The sequence below is a fragment of the Borostomias antarcticus genome (assembly GCF_949987555.1).
Source record: "Borostomias antarcticus genome assembly, chromosome: 16".
In the NCBI taxonomy this organism is placed as follows: domain Eukaryota; kingdom Metazoa; phylum Chordata; class Actinopteri; order Stomiiformes; family Stomiidae; genus Borostomias; species Borostomias antarcticus.
In genome coordinates, this window is record NC_140249.1 from 15936618 (window position 1) to 15962520 (window position 25903).

The 25903-nt window shown below is 47.8% G+C and overlaps 1 protein-coding gene across 1 annotated transcript; it reads right to left on the reverse strand.

The window, feature by feature from the left end:
- Nucleotides 1-437: 437 nt before the first annotated feature.
- On the reverse strand, nucleotides 438-25903 carry peak1 (pseudopodium-enriched atypical kinase 1; the record flags this gene model as incomplete). The annotated part of the gene is made up of 4 exons (XM_084451323.1): nucleotides 22446-25903; nucleotides 13170-13387; nucleotides 5336-6135; nucleotides 438-1805 (listed from the first exon to the last, which is right to left on the reverse strand). Exons 1-4 carry the CDS (start codon nucleotides 25793-25795, stop codon nucleotides 438-440), a joined length of 5736 nt encoding a protein of 1911 aa, XP_084307449.1. The 5' UTR covers nucleotides 25796-25903.

The window sequence follows — 25903 nt, forward strand, 5'->3', positions numbered from 1 at the left end:
GCAGTGTATAAAGACTTGTTGATGACAGTCAGTCTCTTGATCAGTCAGTGACTGGCTGTTGAATAACATTTGGCCCCGAGTTCAGAAACTGGGGTTGCCACGTGTTGTGACTGTGACTGATAAGATGTTCAAAATTTACTTCCAGAGGCTTTATGTAACATGCTCCTTGTAGTTGCTCTTTAAAGCTGATTGAGATTTTCCGGACGTATGAAACTACTTCAGTAATCAGAGACACCTGCATGTTTGATGTGACCTCACTGATTATGAACGACTCAGCTTGCCACTTCTTAGCTCAAAAGGAAGGAATAGTGTGCAGAATGTGAGTGACTGAGCTCTGAGTGAAATCTGCAAACAGCACAGTGAGTCCACTATAAGGCCGATGTTCACTTTGATTACATATTACTGAAACAGAGAGACAGATGGTGCTGGGCTACTGCTCAGAGTGGCTGGGACTGGGTCAGATGAAATGTCTGGGTCTGGTTCTGGGTCTGGTTCTGGGTCTGGGCCGGATGCGGAGTCTGGGTATGAGCCTGGGGCTGCTGGACGATGCGCACCACGTGGCTGAGCGTGTCGGTGCTGGCGAAGGCCAGATACTGGCAGCACAGCCAGTCCTCCAGGCTCACGCCGCAGCCCGAGTCCAGCGAGCGCTCGGCGAACTTGATCATCATCAGCGTCCGCTTCAGGTCCAGCCAGTTCTGGAGCGTGGCCTCGCGCTGGGCCGAGGGGCCGCCCGGCCCGGAGCAGGGGGCCGCCGCGCCCAGCGCCTGGAACAGGTCGTCGCGGGGGCCCCAGAGCAGGCACTGCAGACACGCCCGCGCCTCCGACATCTGGATCCTCTCAGAGGGGTTGACGGTCAGCAGGAGGCTGGCCAGCAGCTGCAGGCCCGCGGAGTACAGCGAGCGCGCGGGCAGCGGCGGCAGGTCCGCCCAGGTGTACTCCTGCTCCTTCAGCTCCGGCGTCTCCTCGAAGGGGTTGGGCCGGTGGAGCATCTCGTAGATGAGGATGCCGGTCTGGAACTCGTCGCATTTGCGGTACTGGGTGGCGGTGATGATCTCCGGCGCCAGGCGCGACTGATCGCGGAGCACGCCGGGGTCCACCGCCAGGGGGCTCTTCTGTTTGGCCTGGGAGAAGTTGCTGATGATGAGGCGGGCGGGGCAGGTGGCGTTGGCGGCTGTGGACGAGGCGGAGGTGGCGGTCCCGGAGGGGGCGCTGTTGCTGTTGTTGTTGGGCTCCAGCAGGTCCAGGTTCCAGGAGTTGCCGGGTTGGCAGTGCACCAGCAGCAGGTTCTCCAGGCGCAGGTCACAGTGGGTCACGTGGTAGGGCTTCATGTGTTCCAGTCCGGAGCACAGCTGCAGTAGGAGGAGGCAGACCTGGCGCTCGTACAGATCGGGGTTCCTGGCGTGCCGCGCCACGCCCTCGCTGACGAAGTCGGCGACTGTCTGGAAGGGCACCTCGCGGGTGATGACCACGACTCGGCTCCTCAAATGTCCGGCGTTGCCCATGTGACCCGCTGTCTGGGCCTCCTCCGATTGGCCGTTCTGGGTGGCGTTCGAGGACATCCCGTCTGGATCGCCAACAATCTCCTTCTTTGCAGTCATTGTCTCCTTTGCTTTCTCCTTTTGTCCCTCTCCTTCTTCCTCCTCCTCCTCCTCCTCTTCCTCCTCCCAGGGCAGTAGGCGGGCAGGTACGTCAGCCAGGAAGTGTCCACAGTCCTGCTGGATGTTGAAGTGCAGGGCCAGGCTCTGTCTCACTGCCAGGCTGTGGAAGAACTGCTGCTGTGTCTCCTTCACTTTACTGCGGCAGATCTGGAGAGGGACAGAGGGAGGATGAGGAGGAAGGGGAAGTGAGACAGGAGAGAGGAACAGGGGGGTGGCAGGAAGGACGGATGGGGAGAAGAATAAAAGAGTCAGGATCCATACACGTGACTGTCACACAAAAACACAAATAGCTTCAAACTACTGTACATTATACCACAGAGAACACAGCAAAAGACTTAAAAAGTGTTTCTTTTTATTCTCAAAAGAAAAAAACAAAATGTCTTCCTTCCAAAGAGAGGGCACCAGAGAGATAATCTCCGTCCTATTTCTCCCTCATCTCTCTCTCTCTCTCCAGAGTGCATTATTGCTCTCTCTCTCTCTCCAGAGAGTGCATTATTGATCATGCCACTGATCTTCAGCGTACGGTATCTGGGGGCGGAGGAAGACGCTGTGACAGGCCCTGGTGGGAGTGGCTCCCTGCCTCCTAACCCCATGTGACAGCCTTGGCAGCTCTCTGTCTGCCCCGTTCTCCACGCTTTGATCACAGCACACAGAGCGGAGTCCGGCCTCTGGAGCCAGCCATGGCACCATTCTCCGCACGCTATCAGAAGACTCAAAGCATCTGAACAAAGATGCACGAAAATAGGAGAATATAGGACAGCTTGTCCCCTGTGCGTTTTTGGTTGCACAACATTTGTTAATATTACATATTGGACCAGGCAATGTTGTTTAGTTGTTGCATGGAGAATGTATCACATCAGTGTCGTGGTACTGTAAAATCACATTTATGCCCTGTGCAACATTGCTTTACATTTTGTATTCAAGAGAGCATGACAGTTGGTGTATCATTAGCACCCGGAGTTTAGTATGAAATATTTTTCAATACTCAAAATCAATCTGTAATTGGTATCATTGATAGTATCATTGTAATCTATAGAACCTGGATCCAAATGTATTCTTTGTTTAATCATTTCTACAGTACTCATAATGGAAGTGGATGTTCTTGTGCACTACCATTGACAATTCAAGAGGTTTGTTTGTCTCAAAAAGTAAACATATCTAAAGAACTGAGACGGTGAGGTGCTGATTCTTTTGAAATTAAGCTGAAATCTGATGTTCCTGGTTGTGATCCGATGGTCTTCCAGCATGAGGAATAACCTTCTTGAAATACTGCATACCAATGCTGCTGTTTGACTTATTTATTGGAACGCAGAAGAGACTCAGAAAATGAGTCTTTCTCTCTCTTAATCATAACACACATGGGGGCGAATGGCGTCATGGCTAGAAACAGCTCCCAATTACACCTGGACTTGTAATGTCTCTACACCACAATCGAGAGTATGGAAAGTGTATTGTCTGGTCCCATTCCCATTCTCTCTACCAACTCTGAATGTTTTAGCAGTTTCGTCTCCACCAATGGCTGCAAAACCTCTGTTCTGCTACTGCATACGATTTCATTTCTAACTTTGACTATTTTTGGACTAATTCAAGTCTGTATAGAGCAGAGCCTATCATCCTATGACAAGCACTCTTCCACAATCTTCTGTGCGGGCTAATGACATTGACGATCTTGTTCATCTGATTTCTTCTCATAAATCCTCTGAAACTGTATTAATGGGAGATCTGAACCTTGATTGGCTCACTAATGCATCTGCTGTTATAAAAGATTTGTGTAATGATTTAGATCTTACACAGCTAATCTCAGAACCAACAAGGCCTGATCCAAATAAGCATCATATTGGATCTTATTTTAAGGAATTGGCCACATAATTTTAAACCTAGTGGGGTTCTCCCTCTCTATTTCAGTGATAGCATGTATCAGAGACACTAGATGTCACAAGTCTAGGTCTCTAGGAAATCGAGGACATTTTGTAGAAGAAGCCTTTTTACATGGTTTGTCAACTGCCATCTCTGATCCTGATACAGCTTTAAATTACTTCATTAAGATTTTTAATTTTCTCAAGAGTAGAATGAGGCTCTCTAAGATACTGACCCCAGGAAGTCCACTGTCTGGGACTGATAAATTGGACCAAAGGCTTTTATTATTGGCTGCACCTATTATTGCGGACGTCCTGTTGTACATTTTTAATCTAACTCTAACGACAGAGAGCATTCCCAAATTATGGAAAACAGCGTATATAACTCCCCTGCATAAAGGTGGTCCTACAAATGAGATGAATTATCGCCAAATTTCAAAACTGCCTTGTTTAGCAAATGTCCTGGAGCATCTGACAAGTAATCAATTTAGATCCTTTTTATCTGACTATGACATTCTGAATGTTTTCCAGTCTGGTGTTAGACCTGGGCATAGTACTGTGCTAGTGGTCTCTAAGGTTGTGAGTGATATTGTTCATGCCCTAGATAAAAAACAGGACTGTGTTGCCGTTTTTATTGACCTTTCAAAGGCCTTTGATACTGTTGATCATGTTATACTTTTAGAGCATCTCAATTCTCTTTATTCACGTCAGCTGCCATATTGGTCAGTCTGATGTAATTGGTGGTACGGATGTGGAAGTGCCCGTTGAGCCATAGTTAGCTGTCAGCTGCATTGACTTCCATGTATTTCCAAACGCGAAAACAACGGCAGTGAAAAACAATCGGAGGAGTCTGGTAATGATGGGTTTGTAACCCCGATAGTAATAAATCCTGCACAAATCAAACATTGCTCAAGCTACCTTTTTATCTTATTTAGATTATGGGGATGCCATTTATATGCACTCTGCTCCAACCACACTAAAGCCGCTTGAAGCGGTTCACCACTCAGCACTTAGATTCATGGTGATTGATTTAGAACTCATCATTGCCACCTATAGTGGTATATCAACATGTAGGTTGGTCTTTTTTGGCATTCTATTTATTTATAAAGCTTTACTCAATGTATTACCTGGGTATCTAACGAGTGTTCTGAACTTCCCCCTCCATTACCTTGAGAAAACATTTTGGTTAATTAGATCGACGATAGAGCAAACGCTACACAGGGATGAGAAATGATGAGAGGAAGTGTTTTTTGTGAGTGATATTTCCATCCCACAGCTGAACTGCCCTGGTTTCCTGGTTTGATCTCCAATGGGGAGTCTATATCAGGACAGAGAGGACCTCAACACACTGCCAACATGCTAGATTAGAACAATTTTGGTAAAACAACATAGTTCATGCTATATGGAAAATTTAGATCTCAAAATCATATTTGAATGTGGATGTGTCATCAACGGGGAGAGAGAGAGAGAGAGGGAGAGAGAGAGAGAAAGAAAGAGACGGGGGGGAGAGAGAGAGAGAGATGGGGGAGAGAGAGATGGGGGAGAGAGAGAGAAGGGAAGAGAAATGAAATCGGATGAAAAGGGGATGATATCCCCTTCCTGCCTATCTCTCTCTCTGTCACATATTTCTTTCTGGTTCCCTCTGTAGATGTGAGGACCACACTTCTAATCCTGTTGAAGCTGAGAGGCTTTGTGTGTTCTTTCGTCTTTTGGGGTGTTCCCCAAAGGTGTGTACTAAAGCCTATACAATTACGCCACTCATTATTTAGCTACTATCATTTGAGTTTGAGCATGTGAGGCCCAGCGCGGTTCGCGGCTCACCTTGATGGCGTAGTTGACCAGCGGGTCCTTGGCGTAGGAGGCGGTGTAGTAGACCGCGTCCCCGGCCTCGCAGCACGGCTTCCCCGTGGTTAGGCGGAAGTGAGACCAGCTGTCCGTGCCGAAGCGCAGGTGGTCCTTCTGGCCCGCCATGAAGCGGTCCTCGCACTTGCCCGCCAGCTTCCGAAGCGTGTCTGTGTGCAGGCCGCGGATCCTGCCCACCACCTCCTCCCAGCTGTCCATGGCCCTGTACAGCGCCTGTCTCTGGGGCTTGGCGCTGGCCCCGCCCCCTCGGCCCGTGGTGCGGGCCCTTCCGCTCGACAGGGACTCGGCGCTGCGGCAGCCGCGTCGCTCCCTCCCCGTGGTGGCGCTGGGGACCGAAGCCAGACACGACAGGCTGTTGGCCGGGCGGCCTTTACCTCCGGCGGCGCCGCCGGCGACCGGCCTCTCCAGCGAGTCCCCGCTCTCCTGGTCGTGTGGGCGGGGCTCGGAGCTGAGGGAGGAGCTCTGGCTAGCGGTCTCCCAGGTGCAGTCCAGGTCGTAGAGGGGGTTGGCCACGCTCAGGTTGGTTCCTCCTGGCTTGGCCTCCCCTCGGGCTCTCAGGGGCCCCAGCAGGACCTCCTTGCCCAGGATGGAGGGCTCCGTGACGGAGCGCGGTACGCACTTTTTCGGCAGGGGCGGCGGTGTGGCTTTGGGGGCCGGCTGGTCGTGGGTGCCGTCCAGGTCGAGCGATGCCAGGGTGTCGTCCGAGGCCTTGATGTTCCTGGGCTGCTTCAGCGGGATCATGTTGGCTCTGGACTGACCTGGGATATAGGAGAGGAGGATCAGAACCAGTAGCTAGAACACACAAATCACCATATCATTGACTCTAATGTTGGGAGAGAGCGTTAACACACATCTGCACTTGACACAAAAGCGCAGTCTGGACCCTGGCTATGATAATGTACATTACCACATGACACGATGGATGTATTTCACAACTCACAATAAAAATACTATTTTTATTACTTTATTATACTTTTTTTTAAAAATGTGACAGACACTTTGATAAAGTTTATATTAGCCTGACTTGTTTATGTTGACCAGTCCTGACTTTAAGTTGCCTATAGCAACTGTAAATGTTATGATGTGTTTTTTAGTAACCATGACTGTGCTGAAGGCATATCCTAATAGATGCCTGCTCCTATTATACTGTAGTCAACATGAAAACCAAGTTAGGAGCCTCAACAACAGTGTCTCTGAGATGGAATTCTTCTACCGGCCATCTGCTCTCTGTATTTGGCTACAATGTATCAATACATATTCCCCAATGTGTAGCATTTGCTCTGTATTAGGATAGTTTTGGATTGCTTTTGTATTTAGGCTATATTGACGTTCCAAAGCACTATAAGTAAGGGCCTGTTCTTCCACTAAGCTGTCATGTCAGTCCAGATCTGAACCTCTGAATTAAACCTTTGACTGAAGCACCAAGTTATTCCTCTCTGGCCCCGGCTCCTCTCCATCAATATCAAATCTTCATCTTTACAGTAACCAATGGGGAACTATTTCGGATTGCGGAGGGCTGAAAGCAATGCAATTGAACACTACTGATCCATTTTTTTTTTTTTTTAAGATTCAATGCCAGTGCAGTGCTGTTGTGTAAAAGCGATCACACACTCGAGGTGGAGCTTCATCATGGTTATCGGCTCGGCTGTGCAGGGCGATGGCACTCCGGCGTTCCTACAACTTTCACACAAAATATAAACAACTCAGGAAAGCTGAATATATAGCTAACTACAGTATGGAGATGTGTTGCCTTTGTGCAATATGACAACTCATTTGGCTTTACCTATCTACTGAAATCTACTGAAAGCTCTCGACAGATGCATAACACTGCCACTAATGCTCTTACTTCTGAAACCTTGTTTTGTTTTCCCTTAGGAAACATTATGTTGTATCCTATGATATCTTATCATGGTAAAGCCCATGGACAAGCCCTAAAGTATACTCCTGAATTACAATTTGATTAATGGAAAAGGCCTAGATTGAAATGAGGGACACTTAATTACAACATCCATCTCAACTTCATTAATTACCTCCGCCCCAACAGTGCAGGGCGAGAGCTCATGTTTTCAGTGATGTGTTTTGGTTTGTTAATTCGTTGGTTGGTTGGTTCCTTAGCAGGATTACACGAAAATTACCAGACTGATTTTCATGAATCTCGGTGGAGGGGTGTAGCATGGGCCAACTTAGAACCCATTACATTTTGGAACGGATCAGAATCACTGGGCAGATCCATGAATTAAAACACAACTTGGAGTGAAGCCAGCTTCCCGTGTGGTTGCGCTAGAGACACAGGGTGTGGACTGGGGTGTGTGGTAGGGGGGCTGAGTCCAGCGAACCATGCCCTGTGGGCTGCGACCCAGAAACGCCCAAACACAGAAACATGCATTAATGCGCGGAGGTCTGTGCTTTCTGCACACACATTTCTACACATTTCTAATAAGTTTATTCTGACAATGCTTAACAGGATCATCAGTGGATATCAGTTCACAAGGACATAACCAGATTATTCATGACCTACATGCAGACGTACTGCTGCTTCTCCTACTGCAAGGGGACATGAGGCTCTGGGTTCTGGGTACTGTAAGTCTACAGCATCGACTCAGGAGGGAATACAGCTGTCAAGCGTCAGCAATGCTCATCTATATATTTAGAGTGTGCGTGTGTATGTGTGTGTGTGCGCGCAAGAGAACGTGCGAGAGTACAGGATGTGTGTATGTACTGTACATGAAGTATGTATCAGAGTAATAGAATAGAATAGAATAGAATAGAATAGAATAGAAATGTAATATTTATTTTCGCGGTTGGTTTGTAAAAGCAGGGTGCAGAACATTTCTCTAAGTCTCCTGAGAAGATGTTTCAATGAGATGCTTCATCATATACATTCGAATAATATCTGATAAAAGTATTCAAACATTACCTACAAACTCCACACTTGTAACTTTGATAGATAGAGATCTATTTAAAATGAGAGCTTTCTGTAAAGGCATAGAATAATTATCTGCCAGCAAACATCATTTTGTACATGTAAAGAGCCAAATAAAGGTCCCTAAGTAGTTTGACTTCATTGCCGCAGTCTCCTGGGTGAGTCTGTTGACATAATCCCTCTGTAATCTCCCCAAGATTAAAAGACAATTGTTTTTCCCTCCTTCCTACAAAAAACAGAAACAAACTTAGCATTGTTCCTCTTTCCCCAGCTCACCTTAAAACATACATAGATTTGGGGGATCATTCATTGACTTTTGGCATTAGAGTGAGCCAGTTGAATAAGTACAATATAAAAACAATTGCACTGTATACGAATTCAGCAGAGGCATTTATGTTAAGTGACATCAAATGCATACCCATTTGAGTACATTTGATCCCTGAGGAAACCCAGGTATTGCAATCACCATGCTCAACCAGCAGATCAAGTTCAACCCAGGCTCTCTTAGGATGATCCTCACTGAATCCTCATCAGATGAACGCTACAATATACAGTATATTGTACCTCACAGCTCTGTGAAAAACCCACTCTCTTTCAACTACCGCACCATACGCTGACACTGACAAACACATGCTCCAGCGTTCTCTAAGAGGAGACCTCTTTGTTTATATGTGCCTGGAGGAAGCATGCCATTCAACCAGAGTCTCTGAGCGCCCCCGGGACACGGAGACGAGCGGAGAGGGGGAGCAGAGTGGAGGAGAGAGAGGAGTGAAGTGGAGGAGAGAAGGTGGCGAGAGGAAGATGTAATAAACGAGAAGAAAAGGAACAAAATAACTATAGAGGACAGCGCGGAGAGAAGAGTGAGGGATGAGAAGGCATGGCAGCAAAACGAGAGGTTGGAAAATACTCCAGAGAAATATAAATTATTAGAGACAGAAAAAGAGAGAGAGAGAGGCAGCGAGAGAAAGAAGCAGGGGGGGAGAAGCTTACCTCCGTCCTGCTAATTGTTTCAAAGTTTTCTAGTTAGTAGAGGAAGAGGCAGCGTGTAAGGAGGGGGCGCAAAGCAGAGCAGAGCGCGTCGCCCGGCCAGGATTCCCGCTGCGCCACTCTGGCCTGGCAGCAGGCGGGCGGAGGAGGAGGAGGAGCAGGAGGAGGTGGACGCCCCTGCACTGCCTGGGCAGTGTCTCTGAGTGAGGCACGGAGCAACGCTGCCTCCTTCCCTCCCTCCCTCCCTCTCCCCCCCCCCCCCCTCTCTCTCTCTCCCTCTCTCTCTCTCTCCCTCCCCCTCTCCCTCCCTCCCTCCCTCCATCTCTCTCTCTCCCTCTCTCTCTCCCTCTCTCTCCCTCCCCCCCTCTCTCTCTCTACCTCCCTCTCTCTCTCTCTCTCTCCCCCCCCCCTCTCTCCCTCTCTCCCTCTCTCTCTCCCTCCCCCCCTCTCTCTCTCTCTCCTGCTGCCTCTCACTGTAAGGGGAGGGTGTATGTGGGTGAGGGCAGGAGCAAGTGGGTGAGTGTGTATCTATGTATCGGGGTATGTGTGTGTGTGTGTGTGTGAGTGTTTAAGATGAAAAAGAGTCTTTGTGTGTGTGTGTGTCATCATGTGTTTGTGTGTACATGTCTGTTAGCGAGTAAGGAGGAGTGAGTTAATGTGTGCATAAGTGAATATGAGTGTGTGTGTATGTGTGTGTGTGTGCACTGCATGGATGTACGGTACGAATGTGAGCGTGTATGCTGGTGTGTGTGGGTGAGTTTCGGCGTGAAGTGAAGAGCAATAGGGCTGCAGAAATACATTGGGCTGCTTCTTCAAACCGTGGAATCAATCAATCAATCAATCAAAGCTTTATTTATATAGCGCATTTCATACCCAGAGGCAACACAATGCGCTTTACAGAGAACAAGGGAGGTGGGCAGACATTCCACCCCTACATATTCCAGAGGGAAGCAAAAAAACAGTAATCACCCGGGGGCCAGATAAGTGAGCTGTAAAAATTCTTCCCTGACCCCTCTCAACGAGGCGATCGAGCAAGCTCCTGGAGTATGTTCGTCTACCGGCTAAGAACATTTATAGAGCAATAAATAACATTAAATTACATTTTCAGAGTAAGAGAGGCTAATAACATCATAGGAGAGACATGGCAAACATTGGTGTATGTCTGTGTGTGCATAAATGTGCCTGGGCCCAGATAGAGGCCGGGAATGTGTTCCAGCGAATACTTAGGTCAGGATTTAACTCATCTTTTCAAGAAGTACTACCAGGATCCTCCCTCTTACGCACCTATTTTTTTTTTTTGTTTGCTTTTCTCGCACTTTGCCTTCAGCACTAGATTATGCTCTTAGTCACTTGTTTTAGAAAGGAGAGACTTGTTTTTAAAAGTGTCAGCTAAATGACTAATGTAATGATTTTTTTCTTTTCCCCAACAATTTTGTGAGTGGACTGCATGTTGCCGCTCTAACCACCAGGGGGCGTCTCTGAGCACATAACAGCAGGCTACTGGAGCCTGTGCTCCATTGTCAGACAGTGCACAGTACTGTGGTGTGTCTTCTACAGTAGCTTACTGTTCTGTTCATGAACTTTGATCAGACTAATTAAGACTACCTGATACCCTAGAGGCCAAGTGATTGTTGACACAGGACCTAAAAAAGAGGACATTTTAGGGCACATTTATTGTTCGACTACATTTACATTAAACACAACTGCCAGACTGTCTCAAAATGTCAATGTTTTTATTTGTTCCCACCACAACCATGAGCCATGGCTACACTGTAGAGCATAGGAACTGTCTGGAGGGTTGGGCTTTGGGCCTCTACGTCTCAATATGCAGCTGCAAAGTCTCAGGATAGTGAGAGTTGTAGCCCGGCTGTGTCACCGTGGTAACTGTGTTCCTTTCTCTCTCGTTAGTGGGGCGAGGAGCTGGCAGCAGGATGTAACCAGGTTGTTCAGAGATCTGAGATCTTTCACCATACACACGTACATGACTCACTGACTCTCAATTCAGACACTCACACGCACGCACACACGATAAGCACTCATTCTACTTGAGTCCTCAACAAGCATGCAGACATACGCACACACACACACTGTTAGTGAGAAGGGGGAGTGCGCTCGCACAAACAGGCACGCACGCACACACACACACACACGCGCACGCACACACATGCGCACACACACACACACTTCCGCAGCTTTTCTCACCTACCCCACACACATGTACTGGTGGTCTTGGAGCCTCTCAAACTGGGCCCTCATGATCAAAGCAGCCCTGCATCCACTGTCCAGACGAGCAGGTCCGCTCCCGGCCACGTTCAGACAGCAGCTCTAGAGCCCTAATGTGCATGTCATTACGCCACGCCCCCGTCCGGAGGGCTCTGATGGACCAGAAAGCTCAGCGAACATGACGAATATGCCCAGCGGACGCTACCAGTTAGCCAGGTCTACCAGGGTGAGTTCCCGCAGGAAATATCAGTGACCATGAAATTGAACTTCATCTGCGCACTGCTGAGCAGCGAGGCGCTTTGATGTCGGTGATCCAGAGCGTGACAGCAGGGGGTGAGAGAGAGGGAGCAGTGGGGTGGAGACGGTATGAAACACATCTGGTCAAACGGGATTGCAACGCAGAATTTGGACAATGCACTTTGCAAGAGATAACTGGCACTTGTGTCTTATACTGTATTACTGAAGTGCCCAAACTATTGATATGTTCTTCGCAATAATCTCTATGGCTGAGAACTGAAAATCCTTCATCTGAAAACTATTCATCATCTTGCAGGGTTTTAAAAACAATTAAAACCCCAACTAATTTAAACACAATTTATTTGACAGTGGTGGACGTTTTTTCACTATAGATAATCCTCAACTACTACAGTAGCTCAATCTGTTTATAATGAATACAAGTGCACAGTGAACCACAGTGGTCCCCCACCCATGATGCATGTCGTCAGCATGTACAGTTGCTGAATGTGAAAGTGGAGTGGGCTTATCTAGTTTAGATTTATCTATAGAGCCGGCATATAGGCCCAGCATATTTTTGTTTGGTAAAATGTAAGCATTTTCATACCCTGTACATGAAGTTGTTTACCTTGACATGAAAATGACAGAAATAGACAGTGTTGATACATAGTGCCACTTATTTTTGGGCAGAATGCAAATTGCAGTTTGTCATTTGAGGACATTTGTTTCAGAAAATGTACATCCGGTGTATGCATCACTAGTCACTAAAACACTGCAAATCATAATAGAGTTGGCAGTAAAATGTGAAAATAAATTAATACAACACATGAGTGACTGCTGTATCAATCAAATAATGGGTGAATTCATTTTTGGACCAACAAAATCATAATAGCATGAATGTGTCAGATGCAAACTCTGTTGTTGGAGCTCATAATGGTGAGTCATGAGGAGGCGTTCATCCTTTACTTTCTTACGTTCTGCAATTAAATTAGCTTTACTAATGAAAACAACTATCCCCGTTAAGAGACGCATGACTTTGCCTTCATTAATTCATCTGAGAGTTGTTAATCAATGTTAAGGGATTTACATATCTTAAACAAGTAATACATTTGTGGAGGGATATATACATAATGAGTACTGCGCTATATGAGGCTGCAGTGGCCATTCAATCAAATTAAATGTCATGTTTACTGTCCCTAAATCCCTTCAATATGCTGCTATCCTGAACATCTACCCTGAGGTCAATTCGATCACCGGTTTCTTCCTTCAGTGTGATAGACATTTCACTTTTCTATCCTTTAATAATTCATTAGAAGGGGACTGCGCTAGGAATAGGGAATGCATCATCCCCAAACATCACTCCAAGGACACCCGGACTCCACAGCAGTGAGTGAGTGAGTGTGACGGTGCAGCTGTTGAGCTTACCCAGGTTGCTGTAGGTGGCGCTACAGGAGCTGGAAGCGGGCGAGTGAGAGTGGCTGCCCTCCTCCTCCGGGTCCCCGACGCTGGCGCTGCCCTCGCTGGCCGAGGCCGGGGCGGCGGCCAGGCTGGCAGGGTCCTCCCCCGGGGGGCGCGGCTCCAGTTTGGCCGGCGGGGACGCGGCGGCGGGCGCCTCCGCCTCGCTGGCATTGCCTGGTACCTGGCTGTGGGGACACAGCAGAGGGAAGTGGGTAGAGGGCTAGAAGAGACAGCAGCACAGGAGTTGGAACATGGAGCTCTGTTCAGAGACCCTGACGAAGGCCCTGAGCTGGCCCAAACATGCTGGTCTGATTTTTCTACAACCAACTAACCGCTTTTAATGAAGGCTTGGAGTGTTGCCTTGGACATCTTTTTCTTTCTGATGGAGCTATGTTGTTTGAATAAAGGAACTTCTTGTGATGACTTCTCTATTCAATTTTACATTTTCACAACAAGATCAGACCCAAGACAATTAACACAACTATTATCTTAGTTTCTAAGATAATAAACTGAGGATATGGACATGTGGTAGAGGGGAGAAAATGAAATTATTGTGTGTGTGTGTGTGTGTGTGTGTGTGTGTGTGTGTGTGTGTGTGTGTGTAAAATCTCTTTCAGATTTAATTAGACAGATTTTCATGAGGAAATAGTCAAATAAAGAAGAGAGGTAATAGTTCAGAAAGGAGCAAACTCACAACGTTTTGATTTCCACACTGAACCAGGAGTTATGTTGACATAACTCCTGGTTAGGTTATGTTGACATACAGGAGTTATGTAAATATAACATGACTGAGCATGATCAGCCATCGGGAGGGTTTAGAGTGGTGGAAGTGGAGATTTAGCTCCAGTGTCAGAGCGATGCGGCGGTGACTCAGAGCCATGTGTGAACACTGAGAGGGTGACGCTGCCTCGAGGCAGGATGAGGCAGGAACAGGGGTGATAAGATAGGTGTCACTGCTGAGCCATACTTCAATGTGTTGTCGCTAGTGCGATATGAGTGTGTGCTTGTTGTGCTTCAGTGTGTGTGTGTGTGTGTATGTGTGTGTGTGTGAAAGACAGGGAAAAAGAGACATTTTAACACATTTTATTCTAGGATGTCTAAAAATAATGAGGCTTTAAGCTTTAACTGGCCTACTTGTACGGTGCAGACAGATGGTGCAGAAAAGATGGCAACCAAACGTTTCACCCTCCCAAAATCTTTCCATTACGGATAATTATTGACCATTTCATTTCATACAGTGCCCTGCTGACAACCCTCTCAGACTACCACAAAACGGTTACACCCCATTACTGCTAAAAGGCATTAGAGACACTCTTGCTATAATGGTCATTACTGTTGTGGAATTGGCCAGGTAATCATTGTTTAGGGCTTGTCGTCACAAGGCAAAGGCACAGCAATGGGTAATTGCTCGAGGACCCATTGCAATAATGGTAATGTCCCTGTTTTGGTGTGACGTGCTCCAAAATGCATCAAAAAATCATCCGAATGACACTTTGTCCCTTGCAATTTCCAGAATAAAGGTACTTTATGCATAGCAATGATGATACTCAGTCCTGTGAAGTTAGCCAAGATGCCTAGAGCGATGCTCTATGCTGCTCCCGAGTCGGACAGACGGCAGTACGAGCTGGGAGTGACTGGCATACAGACACAGCGAAAGAAGAAGAAGAAGAATGGGAGATAAGGTATTTCCATAATTGAACCACAGTGGCAGTTATTGGTGTGGGATATTAAATATCACGGACAGTGGCATACGGCAGGCCGAATCTGGTAGAGAATGAGTTCTGACACATGGCTCCTGCTAGCCAGGCATCAAAGGGATAGACATCGTAGATTCATCTTTGTGAGGAAGTTCAGCAGCACCGCCATTTTGTCTATCTTTGAGGCCTGCTTATCACTGTGCTATTATGTCATAAAACACCGGAGTCATCACAAAGATGATTACCATCCACTCAGCATCAGCGGGGCCCAGGTGGAGAGGGTGGGCAGTTGTAAATACCCCGGGGTGACCATTATGCAGGACCTAACATGGTCCTGCCACATCAACTCCCTGGTGAAGAAGGCCCGACAGCGTCTCTACCATATCAAGATTCAAGTTTATTTAGCCATTTCAACAATAGAGTTGATAGGAATGTTTTTTGGTGTGTGTTCCCATATACAGACAACTATATACCACAAACAGACATCAATACATAACAAAAAACAACACATGCAGTTCAATTTTCAAGTATAATCAGTCCATAAAGTGCTTGGCGCAGGAGGCACAAGCCAGAGTGCAGACAGTGCATAGTGCAAAAAACAATGACAGTCCCTAGTGCAGGGGGACATTCTGTATTGCAGGCGGGGCAGTCTGTAGGCTTATGAAAAAGTTAAACTATATTTAAATATCGTATGGCTTGGAGGTAGGTGCTGTCTCTAAAGCGAGATGTCCCCCCCCCCAAGCTGCTCAAGAACTTTTACACCTGCACCATGTAGAGCATTCTGTCAGGGAGCATCACCACATGGATGGGCAGCAGCACCAAGAAGGACTACTTGGCCAGCCGAGCGAACCGTCCGAACCACTCTCCCCAACCTGCAGGATATCTACAACAAACGCTGCAGGTCCAGGGCCAGAGAGATCCTTAAGGAGCCCCAGCCACCCGAGCAGGGGTGAAAATTAACTTTTTGGCTCACGGTGAGTCACCTGCCAAGGGGACTGTAGATGAAAAAAATCTACCGGCCAAGTATATATTTTTTTCAGATGGCCTTCCGAAATCTAGTCGCCAATTGGAAATTGTACCTGCATTTGGCCGGTGGCTGGTGTTAATTTTCAGCCCTGCACCCGAGCAACAGACTCTTCTCTCTGCTACCCTCGGGAAGGTGTTACCGCTGCCTGAAGGCAAACACAGAGAGGATGAGCTTCTTCCCCCAGGCTGTCCGCCTGCTGAATGAGGTCCATGCCTAATGAGGGCCGTGCTCTAACCACTGGGCTACCTGCCGGCCAACGATATTCAACATGAGAACAAAAGCTTCAGTGAGCATGCTATTTCAGATGACTAAAATAGCTAGCACCGCCCTGATAACTTTGGCTACATTTATTTCTTAACCATCCTTAACAATCCAAGACATCCAATGCAATCTACAGTACAGTATTGTATGGAATCCACTTGCTGCCTGGGGCCATCTATCAAAGGAGTTTTCTCAGGTTCGGTCACCTTCTCTGGGACCTGTCCCCCCAGCACAGCCGGTAACTGACTTTCACTGTGGTTAGCATAATGCTAGCGGTCCCTAACATGGAGATTTAGGAGGGACTTTGCAATTTACAAAAAGACTTTGCAGAGCTTAAAACAACATGTCTTTAGCATGTTTGGGACCTGAATGGAAAGATAGGGTGGGATAGAGAAAGGTGGTTGTGGAGTAAATCAATACCTGAGTAAACCACTCCATTCTCCAACTGACAAAAAACAAAGACTTCATAATTAGGTTGACTGTTTTTACACATACATATACTCTAAGTACCAAGCTACCACACCAAATGCTGCATCTAAAACCCAAATCAGCCTTCGCTCCTGTCCTGTGTAATTCCAAATAACAAGAGCAGATCTTCTCAACACACATCCCAGTACATAGCCACCTGGGGAGGCCCTTAACCAATAAATACCTTTATGGCTGCATGTTTCAATGTCAGGACTCAACTTGCTGGAACGTGCGTTACCCTGTGCACGTCAGAGATCCTCCACTCGAGCTAAGGACACTGATCCTACCACATACACACACAATCCCAACACACACACAGCCACACGCCTCGCTAAGTCAATAGCGCAGACACAATAGCACTGGTTGTGACTATATTAATAAAGGAGTGAAGGGTAATGGCATTTACGGTCTGCAACACTTACCCACTGTACTGGCTCACACAGTTCCCCATGTCTACAGACGTGATGACAGAGTGGAGGTGGAGTGGAGTTCACATTCTTAGCTAGAAACAAGGTTGCTTCTGGCTAATTTGAGTTGTTGACTGAATCCCGATTTCTCTCTTTCTTTCTTTGTCTCTCTCTCTCTCTCTCTCTCTCCGGTCTCAAAGAATGTCTCTCTCTTTCGTTTACAGAGCTCACCTGTCTAAGGTGACGCATGCATGCCAGCACTGAACACCACTCCCACTGTTAACCAATAACATTGCTCCCAGCCACGGGAATTAGGCAGGTTAACCCTTACTCTGCCAATCACAACAAAGGATCGGTAAGATGTGGGCCTAATGTGACTAGTTCAACTGTGCCGGTAACATAGTGACCTGGTCAACAGAGACTTCCACCTTGCCTAGACAATCCTAACATGGCCGAGGGGGTCTTCCTTCAGGAAACATGATTTCATCACACATTCTGAGTTCATAATAGGGAAACTCCCACAGTTCAGAGTCTGCGACATCACAGGAAGTGGTTTTTGGGATAGGACTAAGAGAGGGCGAATGTGAAGAGAGAAGAAAAAGAGTGAGAGTGAGACAGAAAGGGGGTGGAGAGTAGAGGGGTGATTTACTGCAAGGCTCGCCTTGTTCCAGTAGCACAGTACAGTACAACCACAGGTCAACACCCAACTGTTTACACACATAAGGATGTACTGTAAAAGGGTAACAATGTTCGTGAGTTGCCTTCAGCGAATGGACCATAACATAATAAAAGAACTTAGGTGTGCAAAATGACATGACATGAGAGAGAGGTGTAGTAGGGTAAAGGTCAGACAGACTAATGTGTACAGTATGTTTGTAGACTACAGTATATGAGTGTTTGGGTGGACACAACCTATCAAATGTGTACATGCATGTGTATGTGTGTGTCTATAGTGATTAATACTGCCACATCCAGTACTGCCAGTTCAATGAATGCCTTACAAAGGGAAATTTAACCTTTGTCAGAGAAAATACATTATCTTCACGTTATACTGATTTCCATAGTGACTAATTAAATATTGGGTTTCTATTGTATCCATTGCATCAACTAATAAAATATTTTATTGAGTAAACGCTATGGACAATCTTGAAAGGAACTTCTTTTTGGTTGTGTCTCTGTGTAAACCTCAGTGCTTCACAAGTATAAAAAAGGTTTGAAATGAAATTACTGCTTTAATTGTATTAGTTATACAGTATGGGTGGCAGAAATGTTTCCAGTTGACAGATTCCACTGTGGAATTTCACAACATTACAGCAGTGAGGGAAATCATCCCTTCTGGAAGAGACTTAATCACTGTTTGAAATTCTATACAGTGACAGGATCATCAAAATGACTCAAAGTCTGCATTTCTAGTTGACTGTCTTTGTTGCATAACTGTTTAACCCATAAAATATTACAATATATTACAGAAAGTCAATCTGCAGCATGGATAGAATGAGAGTAGAAGACATGGGAGAAAAGATGATAGAGAAACACCTTAACATGAGTGTGAAGTCTCAATTGGAAGGGTGAGCGATGGAGAGCCGTCAGCTGAGGTCTACGAGTAAAGCAGATCTAAAAGATGGAGGAGCAAAAGACTGATGCAACTGAACTGACAGATGCAACTGAACCAAAACAGCAAAAAACAAGAGGAGAAAGAACTGAGAATAAACAAGAATAAAGGTAAGAAGATCAAAGAAAGAAGATCAAGTAGAATGTCAAAAGGACATGGCTGGAGGACAAAGAAAGAAAGAAAGAAAGAAAGAAAGAAAGAAAGAAAGAAAGAAAGAAAGAAAGAAAGAAAGAAAGAAAGGAGTGCCAGCTTTTAGAGGGGAGGAAAAGAGCAGTTGAAGAGAGGGAGGAGACGGGGAGATAGGAACCTGGAGAGTGACATTCAGTAAGAGGTCAGACGGATGGATAACAAACATTTGAGGGAAGAAACAGAACCAGAGGAGGGGAGAAGAATGGAGTCAGAGGAACCTGACGAAGAACATGATCCTCACTGTGATAAAGAACACCAGAGCAGTGACGAGAGAAAGGACAAAATGGAGAGTAAAGAGGAAGGTGTCATGAAGAGGAAAGAGTGGGCGGATAGGGAGGATTATGTATCCAGTCATAGAGCTGGAGAGAGCCTAGAGAAGTATCTTCTACATGTCATTTTTTATTATGCTTACTATTAAATTATGAATTTTATTTGTCTTGTGGCCTTTTACGATCTACTGTCTTATTTATCCCATTTTATTTTGTTGCGAAGCGCATTATGTTGTGTTGTATTGACTTTTGATCTGTTACAGTATATGCCTTTTGTATGCCTTGTTTTATGCTTTGTCACCTCATGAAGTGTGTGTTAGCATCCTGAAAAGCATGTATTATTATTGTTGTTATTATTATTATTATTACAAAGTGGACAGCTAATGATGAATGTCAATAGTGATGTAAAGAGTTGAAATCAGGTTGAAAGAGATAAAATAAAGGTGGATATAAAACGCAAGCCCAGTGGAGAGGAAAGGGCAGAGTCCATCGCTCTGGCACAGGAGAGAAGAACCAAGGAAGTGGGAGAGCACTGAGGACCAGTAAGATAGGAGAAATAGGCTGATCCTCCAGTAAAGATAAGCGAAGGATAGGGAGCCCATACAGTGGCTGGGATTTTTATTACGTAGTAGGCATGACATGAAATTACTAGGAGACTCTGGGAGTACTCTGGGACTAGATTTAGCCTGTTTTGCTGCTGGGGAAAAGAGTTGATCCTCAAAAGACCAATTAGACATTGGAGCTAATTCAATGTAGGAGATGCATTGATTATGTCAAATAATTGATGTTAACAACATTAATGTCGACACTAATTGTCAGCAGCAGTCTTTGTTCCAATCAATGAAAAATATGGATTGTTTTAATCTATCCCTGTCTTTCTCTCTCATTCTCTTGCTAATGTCTGACAGTACTGAACACTGTTAGGACAAAATGCCTGAGAGCCAAAATGCCTGACAAAAGCCAAAGAGCCAAAAGCAAGATAATGGGAAGGTAAGGAGAGTAGGCGATGACTTTCCAGGGATATTTGAGAGAACATCAACTTTAAACATGCCTAGAGTTATTATAAGAGTCCCTTTGTAGTGACTATATAAAACTGCTGGCATTCAAGTCTCCCATCCACAAATACATGATCAGGGTTTCCTGTTTTCTGATGACAAAATCTGTCACATTTTTATTATTTACTTTTCTTTACATCAATCTTTCTGAACTTCAATATGTTCAATATAGAAATGTAACATAACACATCAGCACCAATGTTCTTGTGAGCTGGATTGATGAGTCAGAACATAATCTATATCATTATAGTGTCAAATACTACTGGAGTCAAATACTACTGGAGTCATCAAAAGATGAGGGTTGTGTGTGTTCTATGTACTGTACTTGTGTAGAATACCTCAAAGCAACAGGACATTTTTCACGACAATACCTTTGGACAAGCTCCAGCTTACTGTCTCTGCTGCCACCATTGTTTAAACAGAGAAATAGCACAGACACACCCTCTATATTAAGAGTTGATCAGCCCTCAATGCAAAAACCTAATTCTCAGCACTCCAAGTGAAAACTCACACATTTTCTCAAAATGGCACTCGTACTAAAACTCTTAAAATAAATATATATGTATATTGTGTTAAGCTATGTATAGCTTTCAACATAATATATACATTTTTGTATTTGTTCCTGTAAAACAAATAATTACTTGGATACTGTATGTTTGAATATGGAGCAGAAACCTTCAATACATGTACCAATCATAAGTTAAAAAGATGGAGGCATCTATACGGCTGGGATTCTGAGAGTACATTATTCATGTCCCATTCAATGCCACTTCTGTCCCTAAAATCAACTACTCAGCTCTTGGTTAATGAAGAACCCCACCATACACAAAATGTCAAATCTCACATGGTCTCAACTTGATAGCATGAGTCTATAATGTGAGACTAACACATGAATCCAAAGTCAGACACCATCTGGCTTCGGCACACATTTCCCAGAGTGCACCGTTTCAGTTGGTGCATGTCTGAATTCAGATGGCACCAAGGCAAACAAAAAGCTTGTTAGCTCTGATCAAATCAAAGCATCTGGGTGGTGGTGGAAGTGGGGGGGGGTGGGGGGGAGCAACAGAAGGTGCGGGTTGTTCTTTGGAGCTCTGGCTGACGCTTGCCACGATGCATGACCCTGTGACTCATTGAGTGATTGGTGGAAGCTAACGCGGCCTGACTGCTGCTCCGTGAGCTGTGCTGAACCAGCCCTGGTGGGAGAGGTACTGAGCTCAAGCCTGCTGGGCTGATCATGTATACAGGGATGGAGACACGCACTCTGCTAGCGGGGGGCAAGGCATGTGAAATTACTGTACTGTATGTACTGTACAATGGCATCTTCCTGGGAGTCTGCCCCCTAGAGATACAGGGGGGCAAGGATCAAACTGCCTCCTGTAGACAGAGAGGAGGGGAGCCAGACAGAGCACAGCAGACGGGAATATGTGTGGGTAATAGAAACATGGGATTTCCATACTAAGTGGATTATCCGATGAGAGGGATGTGGACTGCGCATGCATATGAATTCATTTATTGAGCATTATGAGTTCTATCCAACATGATCAGCAGACTATTTGATGATGAGCACTTGCACAAAATGCAGTAATTATATGGGGTTAGTGTATCAGTAATTTACTCTGAATTTCCTGTTTGAAAATGAACATGAACGTGAAACTGTCATCTACGGGGTTAATCACAAACACGGGACTTTGTAAGACACATTACAGCTCTGGAACTGCAGTCGAGTAGTTCCACCTCTGCTCTAATCGCTAATAGCCATGCAGTCCAAACCCGTGTTGCAAACGCACCCTCATTAACTGACTAAAAATTAGTCTCTCATCATTCTCTTTTGGCTCAGCAGTTCCAAACGAGGAGTGATGGGAGTGTGTGTTTGCATAGGCAAGTGAAGCGTAGATTACACTGTCGTTAACAGTGAAAACATGGCTGAATTTACAGGATGGCTACAGGTCTTCCCTTTTAAACTGTACTACCCAATAATGCACCTGGCAAATCTTAAATGGTCGATCATGAAGTGCACTCTATCTAGACAGTATAAATAGAGGCTTGAAGAATAGCAGTCTGCCAGCCTCTTGAGCTTAAAACACAATCAATACAAGCTAAGATGTAGGCTAAGCATTGCAGGACTGCATTGGGAAAATGACTGGAGGATTTCCCTGAGAAAGGATTAATGACAACAAGAGAACAGTGGGAGGGTGATGAAGAGTAAGAGGATTTGCATGCTGGTTTGATTGTAAAAAGGATGAATTGAGATTAATTACCTGGCGGCCTTGCTTAGTAGGACACTCCCTGTGGTTTGATTGGCTGTCGGTTGCCCCGGCGACAGTGGTCTGGCGTCTCTGCCCTCCTCCGGGGACGGCAGCGTGGGTTCTCTACACTCCTCCACCCGCAGTTCCCCCTCCCCGTCACCGGAGGCGCTGCCGTCCGGCTTGTAGGTGAATATGATGGTAGGCTTCTGGCTGGGGTCGTCCGGCTTGGCTTCGGAGAACCAGTGGTGGTGCTGGACGGGCGGCGGCGGCAGCATGTGGATCACCGTGCCGTCCAGCCCCACCAGCTTGCCCTTCTCCTTCTCTCTCTCTGCCTTCTCTCGCTGTTCGTCGTCGTCCTTCCGCCGGCGAAAGAAGCTCTTGAAGGAGATCCAGCGTTTGGGTTTGGCGGTTTCGGCCGCCCCGCGTCTCCCCTCCCCTCCGCCGGGGCTGGTCTCTCCGTCGCCGGGCCGCGTAGCCGAGCTGGACGCAGGCTTGGTCCAGTTGCCGAAGTGTCTCTGGAGGATGTTTGAGGCGTGGTAGGGAGAGGAGGTGGACCTGGGAGGGGGGAAGGGAGCGCTGGGCTCGGACTTGGGGCTGGACAGGGGTACGGCTGCCGAGGCGCTCTGGGATTTGGGAAGCAGTTTGGACGGTGTGTCCTTCCTAGGTTTGGACAGACAGCCTTCGGTGGGGGAAAAGAGAGACTTTGGCCGACTAAGGGTCTCCTTGGTGGCATCTGGGGGGAGGGCTTCGAGCTCCTCCACACTGCCCACGCTGGGCTCTGGAGAGGGGGAATCTGGTGGAGACTGGGGGGGTTGGATGGAGGCGACGATCTGAGAGAGTACCGTGCTGGCCTTCTCCCTGTGGGCTGTCCCACTGCCAGAGGACAGAGGGAAGTCTGTGCTGCCCTCTCTACTGAGCGTAGTGTCCCCACTGGTCTTACGGGAACGCACATTGGTGGCAACGGTGGGGCTTTTGGGCAAGCTGGCAGTGACCGTTAGGGCAGTGGAGAGAACCGAAGGTGACGTGGCAGCAGAAGAGCCAGCGCAGGAAGCTGTGCCTGTCACAGAGCTCGAGTCCGGATTGGTTCCGGACTTGATCTCCTGGGTTTTCTGGCCAACGCCCGGCACGGCTTTCTTCTCTTCAACACCCTCTTTGTCTGATGCTGCTTTATCAGTGGCTGTCTTCTCTGTGGGGGGTGGCTGGACACTTTCTGAAGATCCAATCTCTTCATAGGTGTGACTGGCCGCTTGGCTCCCCTTAGGCTGGTGCAGCTCTCCGCTAAGCCCCAGGAAGCTCTTGTACACCGCAAGGTTGTCATAAGCACTGGGGTTGATGACGATGGGCACTTTGACTGCGTTCTTAGAGCTGCGTGCATATGTGGGCTCATCACGAATGATAATGGGGAAAGGTGGCATCCCTGCATTGTTGTAGCTGTTGAACTTGATCTCTGACAGGTTGGGGGATTTCACAGGTACCGTCCGAGAGGAGGAGAGGCCAGCAATGGGAGAGGTGGGGGCAGACTTGTGGCTACAGTGTCGGGGTGGGACTGCAGGGCCAGAAGCACCCCCGGCCCCTAGTTCCACTCTGGGGATCTTCTGGCGAGGACTTGTGCTGGATGTCCACACCTCTTGGTAGCGGATGTTCCCTGGTTTCTTACGAGCATTGCCTCCCAAGGCAGAAGGTGTGCTGGATATTGGGGAAATGGGGGAGGTGGGGGAGATGGGAGACGCTGGAGACATAGGCTGGCCTAAGGGGGAGCTGGGGAAGGAGGGAGTTTTGGGTTTGGAAATGCTGTCTGGGGTACTTTCCTCTTTGTTGGCCATGGATGCTGACACGTCCACTACTGTGTAAGGCTTACAGATAAGAGGTTTCTCCAGATTGACCACACGGTACGGCTTGGCTTGCTCCTCTGTAGGGCTGAAGCTGATTGTGACTGGCTGACCAGGAAGAGCCTGGGGCATAGGTCCCTCCCTGCCCTCCTGCTCTTCCAATCGGATGGCTAGGACAGCTTTATGAGTCTCTGTCACCTTCAGTGGACTTAGTGCTCTGTGGACTTGTTCCTTCTCAGTACCAGCAGAGCGGGTCAGGGGAGCCTTGGACGAGGAGGGAGAGTGTAGGCCATTCCTCAGACCGGAGGGAACGCTGCTGCTACTGCTGGAAGTAGTTCTGGAGTCCTCTGGAAGTGACGAGGAGGACTCGGGAGATGTCGTGGACTCTGAGGTGGAGAGGAACACGCTTCCTTGCAGGTCACCGGGGCTGTAAGGGAGGACGGCGTGTCCTCGGTTGGAATCCATGGAAGGATACCCGTTCAGAATCTCGTCGTAGCTGTCGTCGTAGTCCACGGCGCAGATCCTCTGCAGCGAGCGGTTGCGCAGCGGCACGGTGTTCCACTTCTTTCCGGCGGCGAAGGGCACCGGGGAGAGCGTGGCGGCGCGGAAGTTGGCGAAGCGCGGCTGGCCCCGCATGCGGATCTCCATCGCCAGCAGCTCTTCGTCGCTCTCGTCCCAGCTCTCGTGTTCGCCGTCGTCGTTCCCCTCGCTCTCCTCCTCTTCCTCCTCCTCCTCATCGTCATCCTCATCCTCCTCCCCTTCGCTGGAAAACTCCGGGTAGCAGAAGCGGCCCCCCTCGGTGCTAATGACGTCCGTGCTGTCACAAAGGGACACTCGTTTGTGAGGGGCCCCTCCGCTTCCACTACCGCTCCCCATTGCCAGGCAGCCTGAAGCCGGAAGACCTCTCTCCAGGGAACGCCTGTATGAGCTGCTGATGCGCCCAAAAAACAGATTCTTAGAGCCGGAGCTGGGGCCGGGGCCGGAGCCCAGGCCCGCGATCTCCTTCAACACGTCTGTCAGGCCGTTGTTGTTGTTGTTGCCACTCGGCGTGCGTCGGCTTAGCTGTGCATAACCCTCGATCTCCTCCCCCACGCTCTCTCCTTCGTTGTTGTTCGGCCCGCAGGGCCTTTTCCGGTTCATCCCGTTACGGTTCCAGACCGTGAAGGCCGAGGTTTTGCCGGGCTCGCCGGCATCCGGTGGCCGGTGGATGTTCCCTTCTACATCCAGACCGGCTGAGGAGCAGGGAAGCATCATGGTGGGTTTGACAGCGATGGTGGGCTTCTTGGCAACGGGAGGGCGGAAGTGTCCGGAGCGTGCGGACACGCTGCCCCCCTTCTGGGAGCCGCTAGTGAGGTTTGTGTTTGATCTTGGCCCAGCAGGGGGGCGGTTCTGCTGCTGCGGCGGCGGCCTCTGCTCAGACTGGGCCTTCCTCAGACCGCTCTCCGCCAGGCGGTGGAGGCTCTTGGGCTTGAAGCAGTTCTTGCACTCGCCTGGTTTCCACACGTGTTCGGTGAAGGTGCTGCAGGCGGACATAACTGCTGGTCTGGTGAGGCAGCCTGGCGGGTCAGTGGACAGGGAAGCCCTCCATGGGAAGGAACGTCAGGAGAACTGGCTCTTCTACAGCTGACTACTGGTTGACCT